The 17,276-nt window shown below is 45.2% G+C and overlaps 1 protein-coding gene across 2 annotated transcripts in view; it reads right to left on the bottom strand.

Annotated features, from left to right (window-relative positions):
• Window positions 1-17,276, bottom strand: part of LMO1 (LIM domain only 1) — a 63,467-nt gene that overhangs the window by 2,044 nt on the left and 44,147 nt on the right. For both annotated transcript variants that reach the window (XM_054171629.1, XM_054171627.1), the window contains 2 exons: window positions 15,791-16,004; window positions 3,106-3,231 (listed from right to left, as the gene is read on the bottom strand). In XM_054171629.1, the coding sequence (XP_054027604.1) occupies window positions 3,106-3,231; window positions 15,791-16,004 (340 nt within the window). The remainder of the gene's footprint in view (window positions 1-3,105; window positions 3,232-15,790; window positions 16,005-17,276) is intronic.

The raw sequence follows: 17,276 nt of genomic DNA, 5'->3' as shown, positions 1-17,276 counted from the left end.
CACCAGCACCATCAACAGGTGCCTCTTGCCAAACCCACTTGGGGTCTAGAGCAGCCAAAGGAGGAACTGGAGAATAAGGGGTGTGGGGGGAAGGTGTGTGAATACATGGGAGCTGAAGTGCACAGCAGGGGTACACTGAGACCCTGTGAAGTTTTGGGAGAAGGCCTTGATTCACTGGAAAGGTGGCTTTTTCTTTCTACTTACCAGTTCTGGCAAAACCAGCAGTAAACTGAGATCTTTCCAGCTGATACATCTACTAGATACAGAGGATTTAAGAGGGCAACTTCCACCAACTTTCACCTTTCACATGTCCCAGCCTGCAGTTCTCTTTGGAGCAAGATGTGGGGCTGCACTGCCAGCCCCATGCTCAGAGCCTGTCTACTGCAGAGCCCATCTGGCTGATTGAGCTCCCGCTGCAGCAGAGAGAGGCAGGCACTGAACTTACCCTGCCACTTCCACAGAGTGATTTTCTTCAGAACAAAACCCCATTTTAGATAAAGCAATGCAAGCAGCTGGACTTCCTGCAAACCCTGTAAATGCTGACCTATGGCCAGCTGCAGTGGTGACCAACTTTTCTTCAGTATTGTGACAAGCAACGTTGACCTTACAACAGTTGAAAGCACAGTAGGCTGAGTAGTATTGTAGGACTTCCTGCAAACCTGATGTTTTGGAGAATGAAGCTAATGAAAACACTGCACACTCAGTAGAAATATTAGAGATTCTGCTCTGATTTAACTCTCTACACAGTCTAGCTATAGAAGGACAAGAAGGAAGGGAGCTACAGAAAGTTCCCCCAAATCAATTTTTTTAATGGCTGAAAAATGAGGTGGGGTTTCAGGTGGTGTTTCCAATTTGGGACTAGCTTTGCACCTCTGCAATTTTGACTTTAGGGTTACTTAAGCTCAGTTCTTGGTTCACCTTTCAACGTTATCTGTTACAGAAGCACTTCCATTCTGCCCTTTCAAGCTAAAATCTCTAGAGGATAAACCATAAAAGTTTGTAGCCTTCAGATCTCAGCCAAAAATAACAATCTGCACATAGCTCTACACTGTCTGCTCAGCCCATCTTTCAGAGAAACCCTGCTCCTCCCAAACTGGGCAAATCCTTTGTGCATCAAAGCGTGACTCTGCCAGAATGGGGATTACCTGTGCTTTCCTGCCAGGCTGCGACAGCGCGTGGAGGTTGTTTTAAGGGCAAAGTAGGACCACACTTTGCACTGAGTGCAGTAACAGTGTTGGCATTTGTAGAGGGAAGAGGGAGAGGTGCTTTGGAGCCTTTGTAATACAGGGTGGCATATAAAAGAAATTTCTGAAAATGAAAACTAGGCAGTACTAAGCTTTTCCGTGAGAGAAGCCAGGGTAAAGTAGAGATTTGATTTCAAATACTCATCCAACAGACTCCAAGGCCAACCCAGCACTCCTGCCTGTGCAGCCCCAAGCCCTGGCTTGCTTCTGCCGGAAGACACATTTGAGATGCTCAAGCCCTAACATCAGTATGGAGTTTAGGAGCACCCCTCTCCTGGCCAGCATTCATCAGCATGCTGCAGAAAGCTGAACTTGAGGGCTGAGCCCCAGCAGTATCTTGCAACTCTTGCAACACTGGAGACAAACCCTACCAACCACCAGCAACTTCAGCTATGTGGAGAGCCCATCTTGGGGAGGGAAGGTCTTGGCTCTGCAGACAGCCACACACTGCTGATGGGGAAGCATGGCTGTTGCAGGAGTGTGTTCGAGTGGCAAAAAAAAAGTGGGCAACTAAAAGGTTTAGTGTGGCTTCCAGAAAGGAGCCCAAGGCCAGGAGCCACTAGATGTCACTGCCGCCTCGGCACTGCCACCCTGCCTGTGGACACACCAGTACTCACAGGAGTTTTGTACCTCCAACGAACACCACCTCTACCATCAGTAATGGGACTGAGTACAGCCACCTGAGCTGCAAATGGCTCTCCTCCACGCTCAGGCACCAGCCACCACAACCCCATTCATCCTCAAGAACTAAGCCACTATCAGGGGGCATGGAAGGAGAATCTGACTCCAGTTTGCATGGTTTCCCAAGTTCAGTGGGAAACATGGGAGGGGTTTGCATCCACATGCACACCGTGTATTGCTACTCAAGAGACCCCACTGTGACTTTAGTTTCAAGGTGAGTGATGAAATTTTAAGTCAAGGTTTTAGCTTGACTTTTGCAGAATTAGGTTTTGCATCTTCCCATGAACTTTGTCATCTCTCTCACACCTTCACACAGGATGAAGCATCGCCTCCTAGTTTCATCTTTGGGAAACCCAACCACAAATCCAGAACAGAAACCCCAGCAGAGCCCTAGGCAGTCACCACAAACTGACTAAACAATCAGAAAGAACAACAATCCCTTTCTTGGACAAAGAAGGATGGATGCATCAGAAGACAACATTGTATCACATCTGCCTCCAATGACCAAAAACAGAGTGCTGGGAAGACTTTTCAGAGCTGTCCCAAGTTGAGCTGGTGACAAGCAGCCCAAGTGAAAACTTTGTGTGTGCCCCTTTATTACAGTCTTTGAAGTGCATTTCCCACCAGGTAAAACCCTGCAGACATACATTCAAAATTATACCAAGATCCCCTATTAATTATACAACAACTGAAGGGATTTGTTTCTAGTGTTGGAAACAGCTGATCTATAGTAATTTTCCCCTTCTTGTCCCTTCTCTTTGTCCTTCTTTGCCATTTCCACTTTTGAGCTTGTTAGAAACTTAATTTAAGCAAAATAACATGAGTTTGCCAGAGGAGGCCCATTCTCTGTCATCTGTGTTCTGCAAAAAGGGCAGATCCTGAAAGGACGCCGAAGCAGTTTGGTTTATTCAGCAGCAGCTGTGCTGCATACAGCCACAGCCAGATCTGCAGTCTCTGTGATCTCTCTTGTCCCTCCAACTCCCACCAGCTCCAAGGGGATTTGCAGTAAGGGCACTACAGGTACTTACATGTATCACCCAGCTCAGCCTAATAAACTAGCCTGAGCCACACCAGCAGGCTGTGAGCCCCAGACAGGTAGCGTGGATCAAACATTTCTCCTATTTTGCAGGCAAAGGTATAAATTGGTTTGTGTTTGTGTGTATAACAACTGTGTCCTCACCGCTGGTTGCAGAGCTGACAGGCAAAGCAGTCCAAATGGTAAACATTATCTCTGGCCCTCATCACCATCTCAAAGGCTGGGATCAGTTTACTGCAGGCAGCACAATTCCCGGTGGTACCAAAGAGCCTGCCAAAGAAGCACAATCATTAGAAGCCATTTTAATTAAATGGTGGAAGGACTAATTAAGTGTAATTAGCAGTATCAAATACTGTATTGCACCAATAAATAGAAGTTGCAGTCTCCATTTCACTGACCAACCAGTGTGCGGGAACTTGGGATAAAACTGCCTGGTGTGCAGGCTCTGACTGTCGAGATGAAACTTCATTTGGTTTGTGAGCCTAGGGCTAATTTGCTGTCTAATGGAGAAAAGCATTAAACACTCCAAGCACTATTTTGGGGCTCACAAAATTTCAGTCAAAAACTACCGGCCTCTGCAGCAGTGGGGTGGGTGATGGGAGCTGCTCTGCATGGGCCTGCCCCATCTGCAGGGGGATGCAGAAGATGCAGAAAACTTTGCCAACCCTAGCAGGCAATGCTGTGACATAGCTCAAGAAGAACCTCACTTACCTGCTGTTTGAAATGAGAAAGAACAGTTTCTCTTGCAATGAATAGTACACAAGCATCTGCAAGGCATCTTAGAGAGGAAACCCTCCTCCCTTGGCTGCACACCCCTCCTCCAGCCTCCGCGTCCCTCCCGGGAGCCAGCTAAGCCCTTCCACCGCGGCCTGAACAGCATGCTCAGCCGTTCCACTTCAGCTCCCCAGTCCTCGAGGACAGCCCTTCAGCACTGGAAGCTTTGCCATTTTTGTCTTGGCTTTCACTATCTGTCTCCCCAGATGTCTGCTGCTGTTACAGCTCCCACCGGGGACTTAACCAAGACTGCAGCATCCTTCCCCCGGTCCTCTTCTCCAAGATGTCCCCACAGACCCCCACACGTGCCAGGGCCAGCACACCACTGCGACATTAAAGGCACACGAACCAGATAGGGCGCGAATCAACAGGCCAACAAACCCAAGTTTGGCTGCAGGCTGTGGTCAGTGTGCATGTGGTTACTTTGCTGAGGAGAGGATAAAAATCATATTCTTGGGGCGGTGAGCCTCAAGACGTACGATTCCTGCTGACCATTAGCTCTGTGTGTGCAACGCGTCGCTGCCCGCAGACAGATTTGGGCTCAAGGTTTGTTTCAAGCCATTGGTTCTGGCTGATTCCACAACACGCAGATGAGAAGCATCAGGAAAATCTATAACCAATTTCTAAACCTGCAATTTGCCAAGCTAATCAATATTAATTATTACTGGCCAGTAATTGTGAATTAAAACACCCATCAATGTTATAGAAACCTCCACACGAGTCTCCCACCCTCCCACAGTGCCATGCTACCAAAGTCAGCTTGCTCTTCAGCTATAAAAATAAAGGTTACCCTTATTTTTCATTAGAAGCGATACCAAAAGTCTTTCATTAAGCCCTGGCTGGAAAACCCCAAGACTTCCTATGAAGAGACAGAACCTCATTTACCCTGGAAGCTTAACAATCCAAACCAAATGGAACCTCTTGTACAGGACAGAAAAATCACAAAGGAAGTAGCAAAATTTCTTCCCCTACAACTTCGTCATATGAGAGTTAAAAGGCAGAGTAAAATTCCAGCTATACAGTTTGTGCTAGCAAACTCAGCCCATGTAATAAGTAATGGGGTAGTCCCTGTTTCCTTGCAAGACTGGCTCAGGCTTGCTCCTGCTCCCGCAGGCAGGGGTGGCAGGGGAAGCAGTTGAGCACAGTGCTTGGCTGCCCCAGGCCAGCAGCCTGGACTGCAAAATCGTGGCACTGAAAAGCATCCAGGTCTCCTCCACCCTGCAACACCCTGGCTCTCATTCAGCACCCGCTCACAAATCAAGTCCTTAACACAAACATCCCTCCCTCCCCCAGTGTAGCTGCCCCCTTCTGCAGTACCTCACTGGGGCACAGCAAAACCTGACAGTTTTTGCTGGGTTATTGCCATTTTCTGTATACTCAGGAATCCATGTTTAGAGTACCCAAGTCACAGCAAACTCAAAAAAATGAGTCCAATACGTTAGGCAGGGAAACTGGGAGGTTAATCCTAGATTTGCTCTGTGCCCAGCACTGCTACATGCACAAGTATAAAATATCCATTATTCATTAGCATCACAGTTGTGTGGAGCTCAATCTAGATTAAACAAAATAAAGGGGCCCCAGACAGCACCATTTGCATTGTTAAGCAGGCGCTTTTCTTCAGCCTTCAAATAGGAGACTTTTCTAAATGGAAATGATGGGGAAATTTGGACAGATGTTCACTTAACTATTTAAACAGTTAGCTTAAGAAACATGAAAAATGTATTTGGCATCGTATTCACCTGTCTCCTGTCAGGGGTTTTAGGGGTAAACCAATTGTTAAACAGCTTTGACCGTTTGCATAAGATCTGAAGCTTATGTGTTCTGTCCAGCTGAAATCGTGTTGCCGTCTAATGTCTACATAAACGTAGCTTCCAGCTAGTCAGCATGCTAATCTTCTCCTCTTCTATCAAGTTTCACAGTCCTCCATACCCTCCCTTTCCCAGCAGATGAACATTTCACACTTATTCTAGCACTTCCTAATTTTAATCTGTTTTTCAGGGAGTGATTGAGTGCCTTGTATATTCACCATGCTTCCAAAAATACCCTGGAACTTGTAGATCAGTGAACATGGTTTGTGGTTTGTTTTTGGGTTTTTTTTAATCTGCTGAAAGAAAAAAGCAAAATGAACACAGACTTCTGTCTTTTTTCTTTCCTTGCTAAAAACCTGCCACCTCTGATACCTGCTTACCCAGAAGCCACTTGAGCTGAAACTTTCTGAAGTGGGGAGCTTAGTATTATCAGAGGAGAAAGAGAAGACAAGGAGCAGGAGGAAAATCTTCTACCTCAAGCCCCATCTGTGATTAAATTTAAAATCACCCCCCATGCATTCTGCCCCCCAGACACCTTCAGAACAGATGCAATATTCTCTTGCACATTCACACACACAAAGTTGAAGCACATTAGGAAAACGTATCAGGAGGTGCTCAGCATCTATGTCCCAGCTTGGAGCCACTGGCATAAAAGAAGCTGGAAACACAGCAAGATTTGAGATGGGAGGTTTTTGCTTCTGCAAACCCTCCCTTTTTTGTTCTTTTTTTTTCATCTCCCTTTGAAGTTAAAAGACAACAATTTTAAAGTAGAGATTTATTTTCCCCTTTATGTAACAGGAAGATCTAGCCAGTGTGTAAATAAGCATAGATTATGCAGATTTAAAATTTAGCACAATTAAACTTTTACCCTGTGGTAGTAATTATGTTTAATGGCTCTTAGCCTGAACTTAACCATGTCTATTGTTGTCAGCCAGTCTAAAAGCAGGAGTTTGTCCAAGGACAATTTTGTGTAGTTTATAGGCACACTAAAAACCCTGCTACGCACTGTTCTCATTGGCCATTGATGTCAGTGTATATAGTGAAAATTAAAGCTAATTGGCATCCAGGAGCAGCAGTGAATGCAAATGAATTAATGGGAAAAGAAGGGAGCACTCCTGGAAGTGGTAGCAACTGCCAAAGGATGCTACTTATGTAGCCTGGGCTAAAGACTAGTCTTCTGCATGATGACCCAGACCTCACCAGCTCCATGAACACACTTGAATTCAAAGTGCAGGGAAGGCACAGCTACTTGCAGGTTTTTGAGGGGGGAAAAGGATGGTAAAGGGTCCTTACTGCAGGGAAAACGGTATGAAACATCTCATACGGACACATCAAGTTTAGCACCTGTTAACCAAAATGTGCAGAGTGGCAAAACTGAGAACCTGATTGCCTGTTTCTGCCACCACTAGTCATTGCTTACAAGAAGGAGTCCCCATTTCTTCTCCTCTCTCTAGCTTGGTGTCTGACTAGCTAGCAGCTTGCAGCTGAGTAAGAGAAAGAAAATCTTCCCTCCACAGAAAGAATGAAAATTTTGGAAATGTTAACTTTACTGAAGACAAACCCAAGGAGCCAGACAGGCACACAGGAATAATGAGCAGTAGTGAACAATGTAAGAATAAGACAAGTTCAAATTAAACAGTTGAGCTGAGACTGATAATTCCCCAAAATAAAAGGCTTTGTCAACACTGCAAGGTAAGAATTATGAGTGGAAAGAGGACTACACACTTATTTGCAGAGAAATATCTACATTTGTGGATACTGTGTCCAGCTGCATATTTCTCTCTGTATTTGTCTATCCAGATTATCTGTACATGTAAGTTTTTGAAGAGCTACCAAAGCCCATGTTCATATCATCTCCAACTAGTAGGTGAAATAGGTTTTCATAGAATCATCACAGAATCATAGAAGGCCTTGAGTTGGAAGGGACCTTAATGACCATCCAGTTTTCCCATACTCCTTCCCTATATGCCTGATGCTATTCAGTTCCTAGCCTCATCAGGATCTGCTGTGGAACATGACTTGCTTTATGTCATGAAAAGAAAAGGTTTTTGTCCCTCCATCTGAAACAAACATCTAACTAGTCCCCCAGTGAAGAGGGCTCTTCACAGTCTCACATTATAACTAAGGTTGGAAGAGACCCCAAGGATCATCAAGTCCAACCTGTCTCGGCAGACCTCATGACTAGACCATGGCACCAAGTGCCACGTCCAATCTCCTCTTGAACACCTCCAGGGATGGTGACTCCACCACCTCCCTGGGCAGCCCATTCCAATGATGAATGACTCACTCAGTGAAGAACTTACTCCTCCTCCTTCGAGTCTAAACCTCCCCTGGTGCAGCTTGAGACTGTGTCCCCTTGTTCTGGTGCTGGTTGCCTGGGAGAAGAGACCAACCCCTTCCCAGCTACAACCACCTTTCAGGTAGTTGTAGAGGGCAATGAGGTCACCCCTGATCCTTCTCTTCTCCAGGCTAAACAATCCCAGCTCCCTCAGCCTCTCCTCATAGACCTTGTGCTCAAGGCCTCTCACCAGCCTTGTTGCCCTTCTCTGGACACGTTCAAGTGTCTCGATGTCCTTCTTAAACTGAGGGGCCCAGAACTGGTTGCCTCTTAGCAACCTGCAAGCAGTATTTTTCCCATCTGTGGGTATTAGGAATTGAGCTACAAGTCTGATTTGCCCAAAGTACCGAATATGCCAGTAATTGCAGGAAAGCCTGAGCATCACTGAAAAAGATAAAAAGAATAAGCTTAAAAGCAACTTTAGACTCGAGGTTCACAGCTGCCCTACAATCAGCCTTTGTGTAATATTCAGAGCAAGCCTTAGCAATAGGTGTTCCAGCATGGTAAATATATACTAGCCACTGCACCCTCCTGGGCAGGACACTGCTGTCAGTGCTGCAGTGGGAAGTCATGTCAGCTGAAGGAAAGGAAATGCATTTTGATACTAATGAAGTTGGTCAAGCTGTCCTCTCATGAATCCTTCAAGTTCAATCCTAAAGAATTTACACTGTGCATGCCAAAGGGTTTGCCATTCATGGATGGCATAGCAGGAGTTGAACCAACGCAGTACAAAAAAGCCCTCTGGTCGAGTGACCGCACTAGTTCAGAGATTACTGGGTGTAAACTTCAAGGTTGCTCAAGGGCATCTGTTTTCAGTTGAAGAACACATCCAAATGTTCACTTATTTATACTTTTTTGGTCCCTCCCTCTGTATTTTCAGTCAATATTTACAGTGGGGTTGAAACTCTTTGCAGGTAGGAGTAGTCCAAGACCTTCATCCCTGCCCCACCCGTTCTTATGGCACAACTGAAGCCACTGACTTTAAACCCCATCCTGGCTGTCTCTGGCACAGGTGAACACACATGCAACAATGTCCTCTTAGGAGAGTCTAAAAACAGCAATCAGAAAACTGCAAGGCTGAAATCACTAGAGGTGTGCTAGTGTACCACAGCTGGGCAGAATTATTCCCCATGAGCTTTCCTCCTCAGTGGGAGGTTATGGAGAAGGAACAAAACAAAGCAGGGGAAAGAGCAAATGAACAAACCAAGCATTCCTTGTTTATCCTGATAGGCATGGGCTGTGAGAAACTCCTGGACCCAGTACTAAGGAGGAAAAAAAGGTCTGTGCTTTAACATCATGCAGCACAGCAACATTGACAAGACATTGCATTTGAAGCCTAATTAATCCTCATTAATAGCTGTACAGATCCTAAGTGCAGAAGTGAAGGTACCCTACATAGCATGCAAGACACTCCCTGTTGAGATGTAAGAACAGCACTTCAATTTAGCAACATTTTTAGGCTCTAAGTGGATATCATTTGTTCAGCCATGCTGCATTTATACTGCCTCTCACACTAAATGTGTCCCTTGAAAGGCAGGCAGGGCATGCTCTCAGTGCATGCCGCAGTCCTCCAGCAGGGAAAAGCCCAAAGACTCCTTGCTGCTCCAAAGGGGTTGCAGTCTCTGCAGGCTGAAGCTACGTTCAGAGTATTAGTGATGTCTCTGGGAAATTGAATTCAATTCTACTAGCTGTGGCATGTGGTTCCTGAAGACTTGTGCTTACACATCCAACTGTGGTTTAATGGCTTGGCTTAGGGCCTTTGTAACTGACCTGGGGAAACCCACCAGAAGGCAGGCATTTGCCTGCATTCTCCTGTGCTGGACACTCATGTTTGTGCAAGAACACTTTTCACATCCCACAACAAAATTAAGTCCTGCACATTTGCTGAGTACAGTACACTTCATCTAAAGGGCTTCTAAAGCAATTCGCTAACAGTGCAAACCTGCTAGGGCAATCAGAGCGGAGCAAAAACCAGTGTCTAAGAACTAGAAACCCCAGTACCGGGCAGCTGACTTGTTTGGACTGAGTGCTGTCTAGGGTGGAGTTCAAGCTTCTGTAATACAGTGCTGAGGGGCTGGCAGTCCTGATGGGGTACACAGGGCTCCTTCTCCTGCCAGTAGCACTGACACCATGTTCAGGTAGCAGCACCAATCCCATGATGCACTGATCGACACAGGAAAACACAGGAAGTTGGGTGGAAAGCATTTCCATTAAATCCACTGACGGTGGATCAAATCCACTGCACAGCACCAGGGCATCCTGGAAAGCCCTTCTTGCTTACTGATTTGCCATCATCTTTTAATGTGGGTTTTGGGCTTTCTTTGGAGTCTAATTAAGGCCCTAATCAGTTTAAATGATGAAAAACTTTACCAACACCATCATACCAAACCTGCAGAAGCGACAGTTCTGCTCCTGTCAAAGCAAGCCTGATTCGCCTTTGCTCATGTGAGGGCACCATGCTGAGTAAAAAGGGAAAATCACGTTCTTCATCAGCACTTCACAGTGAAATTTAAGTTGTCAGTTCCTCCCGGGAAATCCTGATGCAACACCCAAACCGTCCTTGTGAACCGGAGCTTGGTGAAGGTTTAATTACGCCTAGGAACAAACACACATAGCTGCGTGGGGGCTGTGAGGAGCCACCCGAGCTGCATGCTAAGCTCGGCTGTCCCAGAAGCAGTTTCTTCAATAGCATTTGCTTATCAAAAATAATTAGAGGTAGGAATGCTGGAACTGCGATTATGAAACAAATGGTAAATCTATTTGCTCTGATGAAATGTATCGAAAGATACATCTAGACACAGCTGGAGACTGAGGTGATACCGCAAGGATAACAACTCCAGATCCAATTTCATCTTTCATGATTAAAAAATGAGCAAGAAAGTGTTTTATGAGATGTGAAGGTTAACAAATGTTCCTTCACAACCAATGACGACAGTTTATCTTTTGAAACAAATGATCAGGCTGTGGTCTGCCAGCAGCTCCTGAAATACATCTGAAGGATTGCTTCTAAAGACCCACTGAGGACCGGTGCAGGCGGCCCACAGCCCGCTGCGCTGCCCACACTGTGGGCAAAGGGGGCTCCAAAGCCAAGCCCGTGCAGTAGGGCAGGAGCCAGCCATGCTCCTGTCCCAGCACTCTGCCCTGCACTGAGGACACAAGCCCAGAAGTACGTCCCTGTCCCCGGTGCTGGAGTGAGTGCAGAGGAGGGAAATGAAGCTGGGCAAGGGCCCAGAGAATAAATCTTACCAGGACCAACTGAGGAAGCTGGGGCTGTTTAGTTTGAAAAAGAGGAGGCTGAGGGGAGACCTCATTGCTCTCTACAACTACCTGAAAAGATGTTGTAGAGAGGCTGGTGCTGGTCTCTTCTCCCAGGTAATTAGTGATAGAACAAGAGGTAATGGCCGCAAGCTATGACTGGGTAGGTTTAGACTGGACATTAGGAAAAAAAATGTCACAGAAAGAGTGGTCAGGCATTGGAGTGGGCTGCCCAGGGAGGCGGTTGAGTCACCAACCCTGGACGTGTTTAAAGGTGGTTTGGATGTGGTGCTCGGGGATATGGTCTAGGGGTGAACCTTGTAGAATAGGGTTCTGGCTTGGACTTTGTGATCCTCAGAGTCTTTTCCAACATGAATGTTTCTGTGATTCTGTGATTCCCCAGAACAGTGAGACCTGTCCGGAGGAGGGGTGGCACAAGCAGAGTCCCAGACCCTGACAAGCATTTCAGCTGAATTTCTGAGCTGCCCAGACTGTTCCCCAAGGCCTGGCTGTCTGTAGGCAAGCAGCTGCACATTGATGCCTGGGTGCTGAGGGGTTCCGTCTGTGCAGCCCTAGGGAGGAACAAGTTGCTGCAGGCTTGGAAGTGGGGGCTGAGCAAGAGGAGGAGAAAGCACATCTCAGCACACAAGGGAGCACGTGTTCTTAAATGACACAATCACAACCAGATTCAAAGAAACATTGGTCTATCTACAGATGATGAAACACTGATTTCTCTTCCTGATCATTACACAGCAATATTCCTTTTGGACTTCAGCTATAAAAGGTGCATATATTTACACTTCCTCATGCCTTATGAAGAGCAGCTGAGTGAGCTGGGATTGCTTAGTCTGGAGAAGGCTGAGGGGAGACATCCTCTGCCTCTACAACTACCAGAAAGGAGGCTGGAGCCAGGTGGAGGTTGATCTTTCCAGTAACTAGCAATAGGACAAGAGGAAATGGCCTCAAGTTGCACCAGGGGAGGTTTAGATGGGGTATTAGGAAAAATTTCTTTACTGAGGGAGTGGTCAGGCATTGGAATAGGCTGCCTAGGGCAGTAGTGGGGTCACCATCCCTGGAGGTGTTCAAAAAATGTGTAGACATGGCACTTTAGGATATGGTTTAGTGGTCATGGTAGTGTTGGGTTGATGGTTGGACTTGATGACCTTAGAGGTCTTTTCCAACTTTAATAGTTCTATGATTTACAGGTACAGAATCAGACATGGTGGTTGACCTACTAAATATCAGTGCAATATTCACCCTGTTTGTATTCAAAGGCATAAAAAGGAAGTAGCCAACAACAAACTGCTTTGACTGTACTCCAGATAAAGTACTTCCTTTATGGTGTGAGTACAGTGTGAAGTATGAAAACTTATTTTTAGGAATGAATTTTGCTAAATTTTGACCAGTAGAACAAATACAATGAGTTGTTTAAAGAGGTAAAAAAGATATGGAAAGAGGATCTAAAACTATTATTGAAGGAATTATATAATGATGGGAATAGGGAATTCCCCAAGAAGAAAAATTCAAATTACCAGGAGTGAACAGACAGTAGAGAAAATGGTGATGGCAAAGTCAGTTCCTTCAATTAATAGAACTAATAGTTACAATTGAAAGAGAAGGAAAAATTATGAAGATGTTTTAAAGTAAAAAACAAAACCAAAAAACCCCAACAATTTACACTTCCTTCAAACATGGTAGTGCAGAGCAATGCTCTGATTCCCATCCTAGAACCCTGAGAGGGTTTTTTAACATGAGGAGTTTAGCAGAACCTCCAAAAAGCCAGTATAAATCTAAATGTACTTATTAACATGAACCAGCTGTAAAGCTGGACAACAGCTAGTTAACAACTGTGTTAACCGTTAACAGCTGTGTGACAGGATTAATATTATTCCATCCTACCTGAATCTTGGTCACATTTCCTGGGATTTGACAATTATATGGTTTTCTCCATAAAAAACCCCAAACAAGTGAGAGATATTTATAGTGATTAAAGGTTCAATAACAGACTAAATCCAGACAGGGGGAAAATATTTAACGTGAAGGCCTCCTAAGCCTTCCCTCTACAATGTAACCATGCTGTACAAATAGCAATGGACTCATCCTTGGTGGGCTGGGGATTATTCTAACCCAACAAATGGAGGCAGAGGGGCTATGAGACCTCTTCCTGGCACAGCACAAGTTTGTTTCAGAGCTCACACTTTGCTGCTGTGCCAGAAATCGCACGGCCATGGTCAAACACCAGCCCCAACTGTTGCCTTCAATGTTTCAACGTAATGAATTCCCTCTCTTCTCAAAGATGGGACACGAGCCATTCCCTGGGGTCTCCAACACCTGGCTTCTTTCCCATGTTCCAGCACAGGCTTCTGGTGTGCCCCTAAAAGCTGTGTCATCTGTGGGCCAGTGAGAAGATCACAAATTAAGATTTTTCTGCCTCAAAGAAGCATTCTCAGGATAAACCAAGGAAAGAAAGAAATGCTCTGCAGCTGCAGTGATAAAAAGGTCCTTCTAAGTTTAATAGCATCAGTACTGCTCTCCTTTGGCACTTTAACGTGTCTGGTTTGATGCTGCACATTATTTTTGTTATGAAACCAGAACAAACCAAAATCAATACAGCGCTCATTAAATGGACAAAACATGGGGTAGCTCATAGGTCTCAAAAAGCAAATGTAAATGGGGATCACCACCCATCTGAATATTTCTGATGGGGTTCTGTAACACGTAGGATAATGCTGAATATCCAGCTTTTGGGTCAGATTAAAAAGAAACCAACCAAAACCAAACAATAAACACAGCACTGGTAATCGAATGACAAAATCCTGAAGAGGAGGATGACTGATGGAGAGATCTGGAGCACTTGGCAAGTTGGATGCAAACAAGATTAAAAGTATAAATAACATAAAACATAAAGAAATACTCCAGAAAATAATGCAGGCTGTGCTTTCTGGAAGGAAAAAGATTCCTGGAAGAAGCTCTCCTGAGATGTTTTGGGACTCTTTGTGATTGGTACCCAGCACAACCCAATTGTGATACTATGATGAAAAGGAATAAATGCAATCTCAGCAATGGAAGATCAAGAGCTGTTATATTCTCCATTGACACATCAGGAAGAGTACAGGCGAGCTGAAGGAGGGAAAGTGAAGAACCAAAATGCAATTTGAGGGTAGAAATCTGTGTGTTACAGAACTTTCTGGAGCTCAGTTTTATTCAGCTTAGCACAAACAAGACTAAGCACACTTCCAGAGCAAGTGACTTGTGGCATTAGTAAGTATGCAAGGTACAAAAACTATTCAGGGACAGTAAAGATAGTTAACTCTTTCCTCACTGCACTCTTTATACCTTTCCAAAGGCTTCTTGTCCTCTCTTTTCCCCTTCAGACATGTTCCACCCTTGCCCAAACTCCTCCTCACATTTTGGGGAAGCATCCCACCTAACCTGGTCTGGATCTGCAACTGCTGCACGTGTGACAGAATTTCAGCTATGACATTTCATGCGTGCCCTGGAGAGTTTCAGCTCAAACAGGAGCAAATTCCCTCGGTATGAGCAGGACACGCTGCCTGGCTGAAAGGCAAGGTGGCAGCTCCATGTGGCCACTAAGAGACTTATTTTTTTCTTTTTGTCTCAGTGCTCAATCTCTCATCTTTAGAAGGAGAAACTTGTTTCTTTCAAAGTTTACTAAGAAAACATTTACTGAAGATATTCAGGTATGTGTTTTCCATTGATCATGGAGATTAATGTAGCCAGCCTCTGGACAATGCAAGGTTAGATGGCATTTTACCTCCCTATCTTAAACCAGCACATTGATTTTGGTTTTGCTTCAGATGTGTTTGCTGGTTGAAGTTTCATAGGAAATACTATCAATGAAATAAGCAAAAAGAGAGAACACACTCATCAGCTGGAGATCACATATAGTCTTCCAAAGGAAAAACAAAGCAAAACTTGGGAGTGCCTTGCAGTGTGTCCCTCATAAGTATGTTTGCATTAGGCCTACTGTCTTATTAAAAGTCATTGCTGTTTGTCTGAAGTATTTTGTACGAAATCTCCACACACATTAAGCAAAAAGTCCCATGTGTTGTTATGTATTACAGACACACTGACAGGTTAGTTCTAACTCAGAGTTAGTATGGTCTCTGCAGACTTCCTCGAGAAGAAAAAAATTTGAAGTTGATCTGTAATTTTGGAGTGTTTTGCTCTGTTTACTGAGGGAAGAGACAAGAGCCCCCTGGGAGGAACCTTACGCAAAATAAGCACTAGGAGTCTATCTGAAAGCTATCGCTGAAAAAAGAAAAGCTTAAGGGTTTGGTCAGGTCTCAGTTAATATGCAGGAGCATAACATCAAAGCTATGCAGGAAGAATTAACAGCCTTTTCCTAATTTTCTCAGCAAGCACTGTTTGTTCTTGTTGGTTCATAACAGTAAAAAGTCATGTCCTCCTCCTTCTACCTTGACCTAAAAATAGGATTCCACCTCCCTGACAACAAAATACATTGAGTGCAAATAAAAAGACGTGCTTAGACAGAAGGAGAAACTCCAACCTCTTCTGGGCAGGGCTGTCCATGCACAAGTACATGTTTTCATAGTGGAGGTTTAGAAAGACAAACAACTGGCAGCACGCTGCAAGGCTTTGGGAAGAGCCCACGGTACGTTCCTATATTTACCTCAGGTAATCTCTGCGGCAAAGAATGAGATTTGCTTTTGTGTAAAGAGTTGATCCAACCTCTCCGAGACGACAGTCACAGCAGGCACACTTTAGGCAGTCCTCATGCCAATACTTATCCAGAGCCTTCAGCAGGTACCGGTCCTTGATCTTCCGGTTGCAGCCAGCACAGCCCTTCTGCTTCCCTTTGGGTTGTACGGATAACATCGGCACACCTGCAGTGCAAACAAAGCGTTTCCTTTAGAAGACATCCAAACAGCTTGAATTTAGGGTAGCACTGTGAGCTATAGGCAGATCCGTGAGCAAATACTGCTGCTGCTTCCATTACAGGGAGTTCACCTTGCAAGAAGCTGATAGTCAAAGGAATTTAAACTTCACACTGTCGTGGGTTAAGTGGGAGTGCGACACTTGCAAGAGCACAGCCCTTTTTTCCTAAGGGTAGGGCTGACACAAAGCACCAGACTTTTTAATTAACATCTTGCAGCAGAATAAACTGGCTGCAATTTCAACATCGGCTTTTCCCCTCATTACCGGTACCCTTGTGTTGTTAATTACCTGCCACAGGCAATTATGAAGATCAGAAAGACCACCACTGTACGCACCCCCATCCCAACATCTTGGTTGGATCAAGCTTGATGGGGAAAGGAGAGGAACAGGTATAAAACATGTGGCACACTATGGGTTTTCCTCTTTTGTGAGCCTTGCTGGCCACAGAGGCCCCAGTGAAAGGCAGAGCAAGCCCAGGGGCTGCTCTAAAATGAATTTCATTCAAAACCCTTCAGGACTGCTGAGAACAACCCAACCAGTGCCTCTCTACCACTAGTGAAGCCATGCTCTTTAACTAAAGCAGAGCTTTACTTCTCCTCTTGTATGGCTGGAGAAGGTACCAAAAAGTCAAGATTTTTTTTCCTCCCTGGAAACCTCTACTGAGACTGCCGTGCAAGCATGAGCCAGCTGGGTATGAGGTGGGGACAGGGCAGTCAAGTCACTAGACTGGTGGAGACTTGCTGTGGCCACGTTCCTCACACTGCTGTCTCCATTTTTTAACTCTCCCCCAAGCAGCTAGTGCCTCCCACGGTGAGCACTGACACAGGTGTGACACCTGCCACCCTTCTCACTTTAACAGTAAGGCAAGAGAGGATTTTATGGAATCAACAGGCGAGGTGGAAAAATAAACAAGGACTGTACTGTGGAGGAGGAAGGGGACAGGAGATAATGAAAGAAGAAACGAACTCCCTGAGACGCCAGAATCCCATTTTCTCTGGAGCTTTGGTTTTATTTTGCTACTGCTTTTTATTTCCACTGGTGTCAATCACTAAAAATGACAATGCTGGGCCTGTAACAAGTATGCCATGGGCTTAACCAATGCAGGGGGGACACTGGCTACAGTAGCAGGTGTCACTGGTTACACACTCTTACCCAAAGTTCAACCACCATTTCTGTAGGAAGCGCTGGATGCCCCAGAAAGCAGCAGCTCGAAAATGGAA

The sequence above is a fragment of the Dryobates pubescens genome, chromosome 22 (assembly GCF_014839835.1).
Source record: "Dryobates pubescens isolate bDryPub1 chromosome 22, bDryPub1.pri, whole genome shotgun sequence".
In the NCBI taxonomy this organism is placed as follows: Eukaryota; Metazoa; Chordata; class Aves; order Piciformes; family Picidae; genus Dryobates; species Dryobates pubescens.
This window is presented reverse-complemented; position numbering and strand designations above follow the sequence as displayed.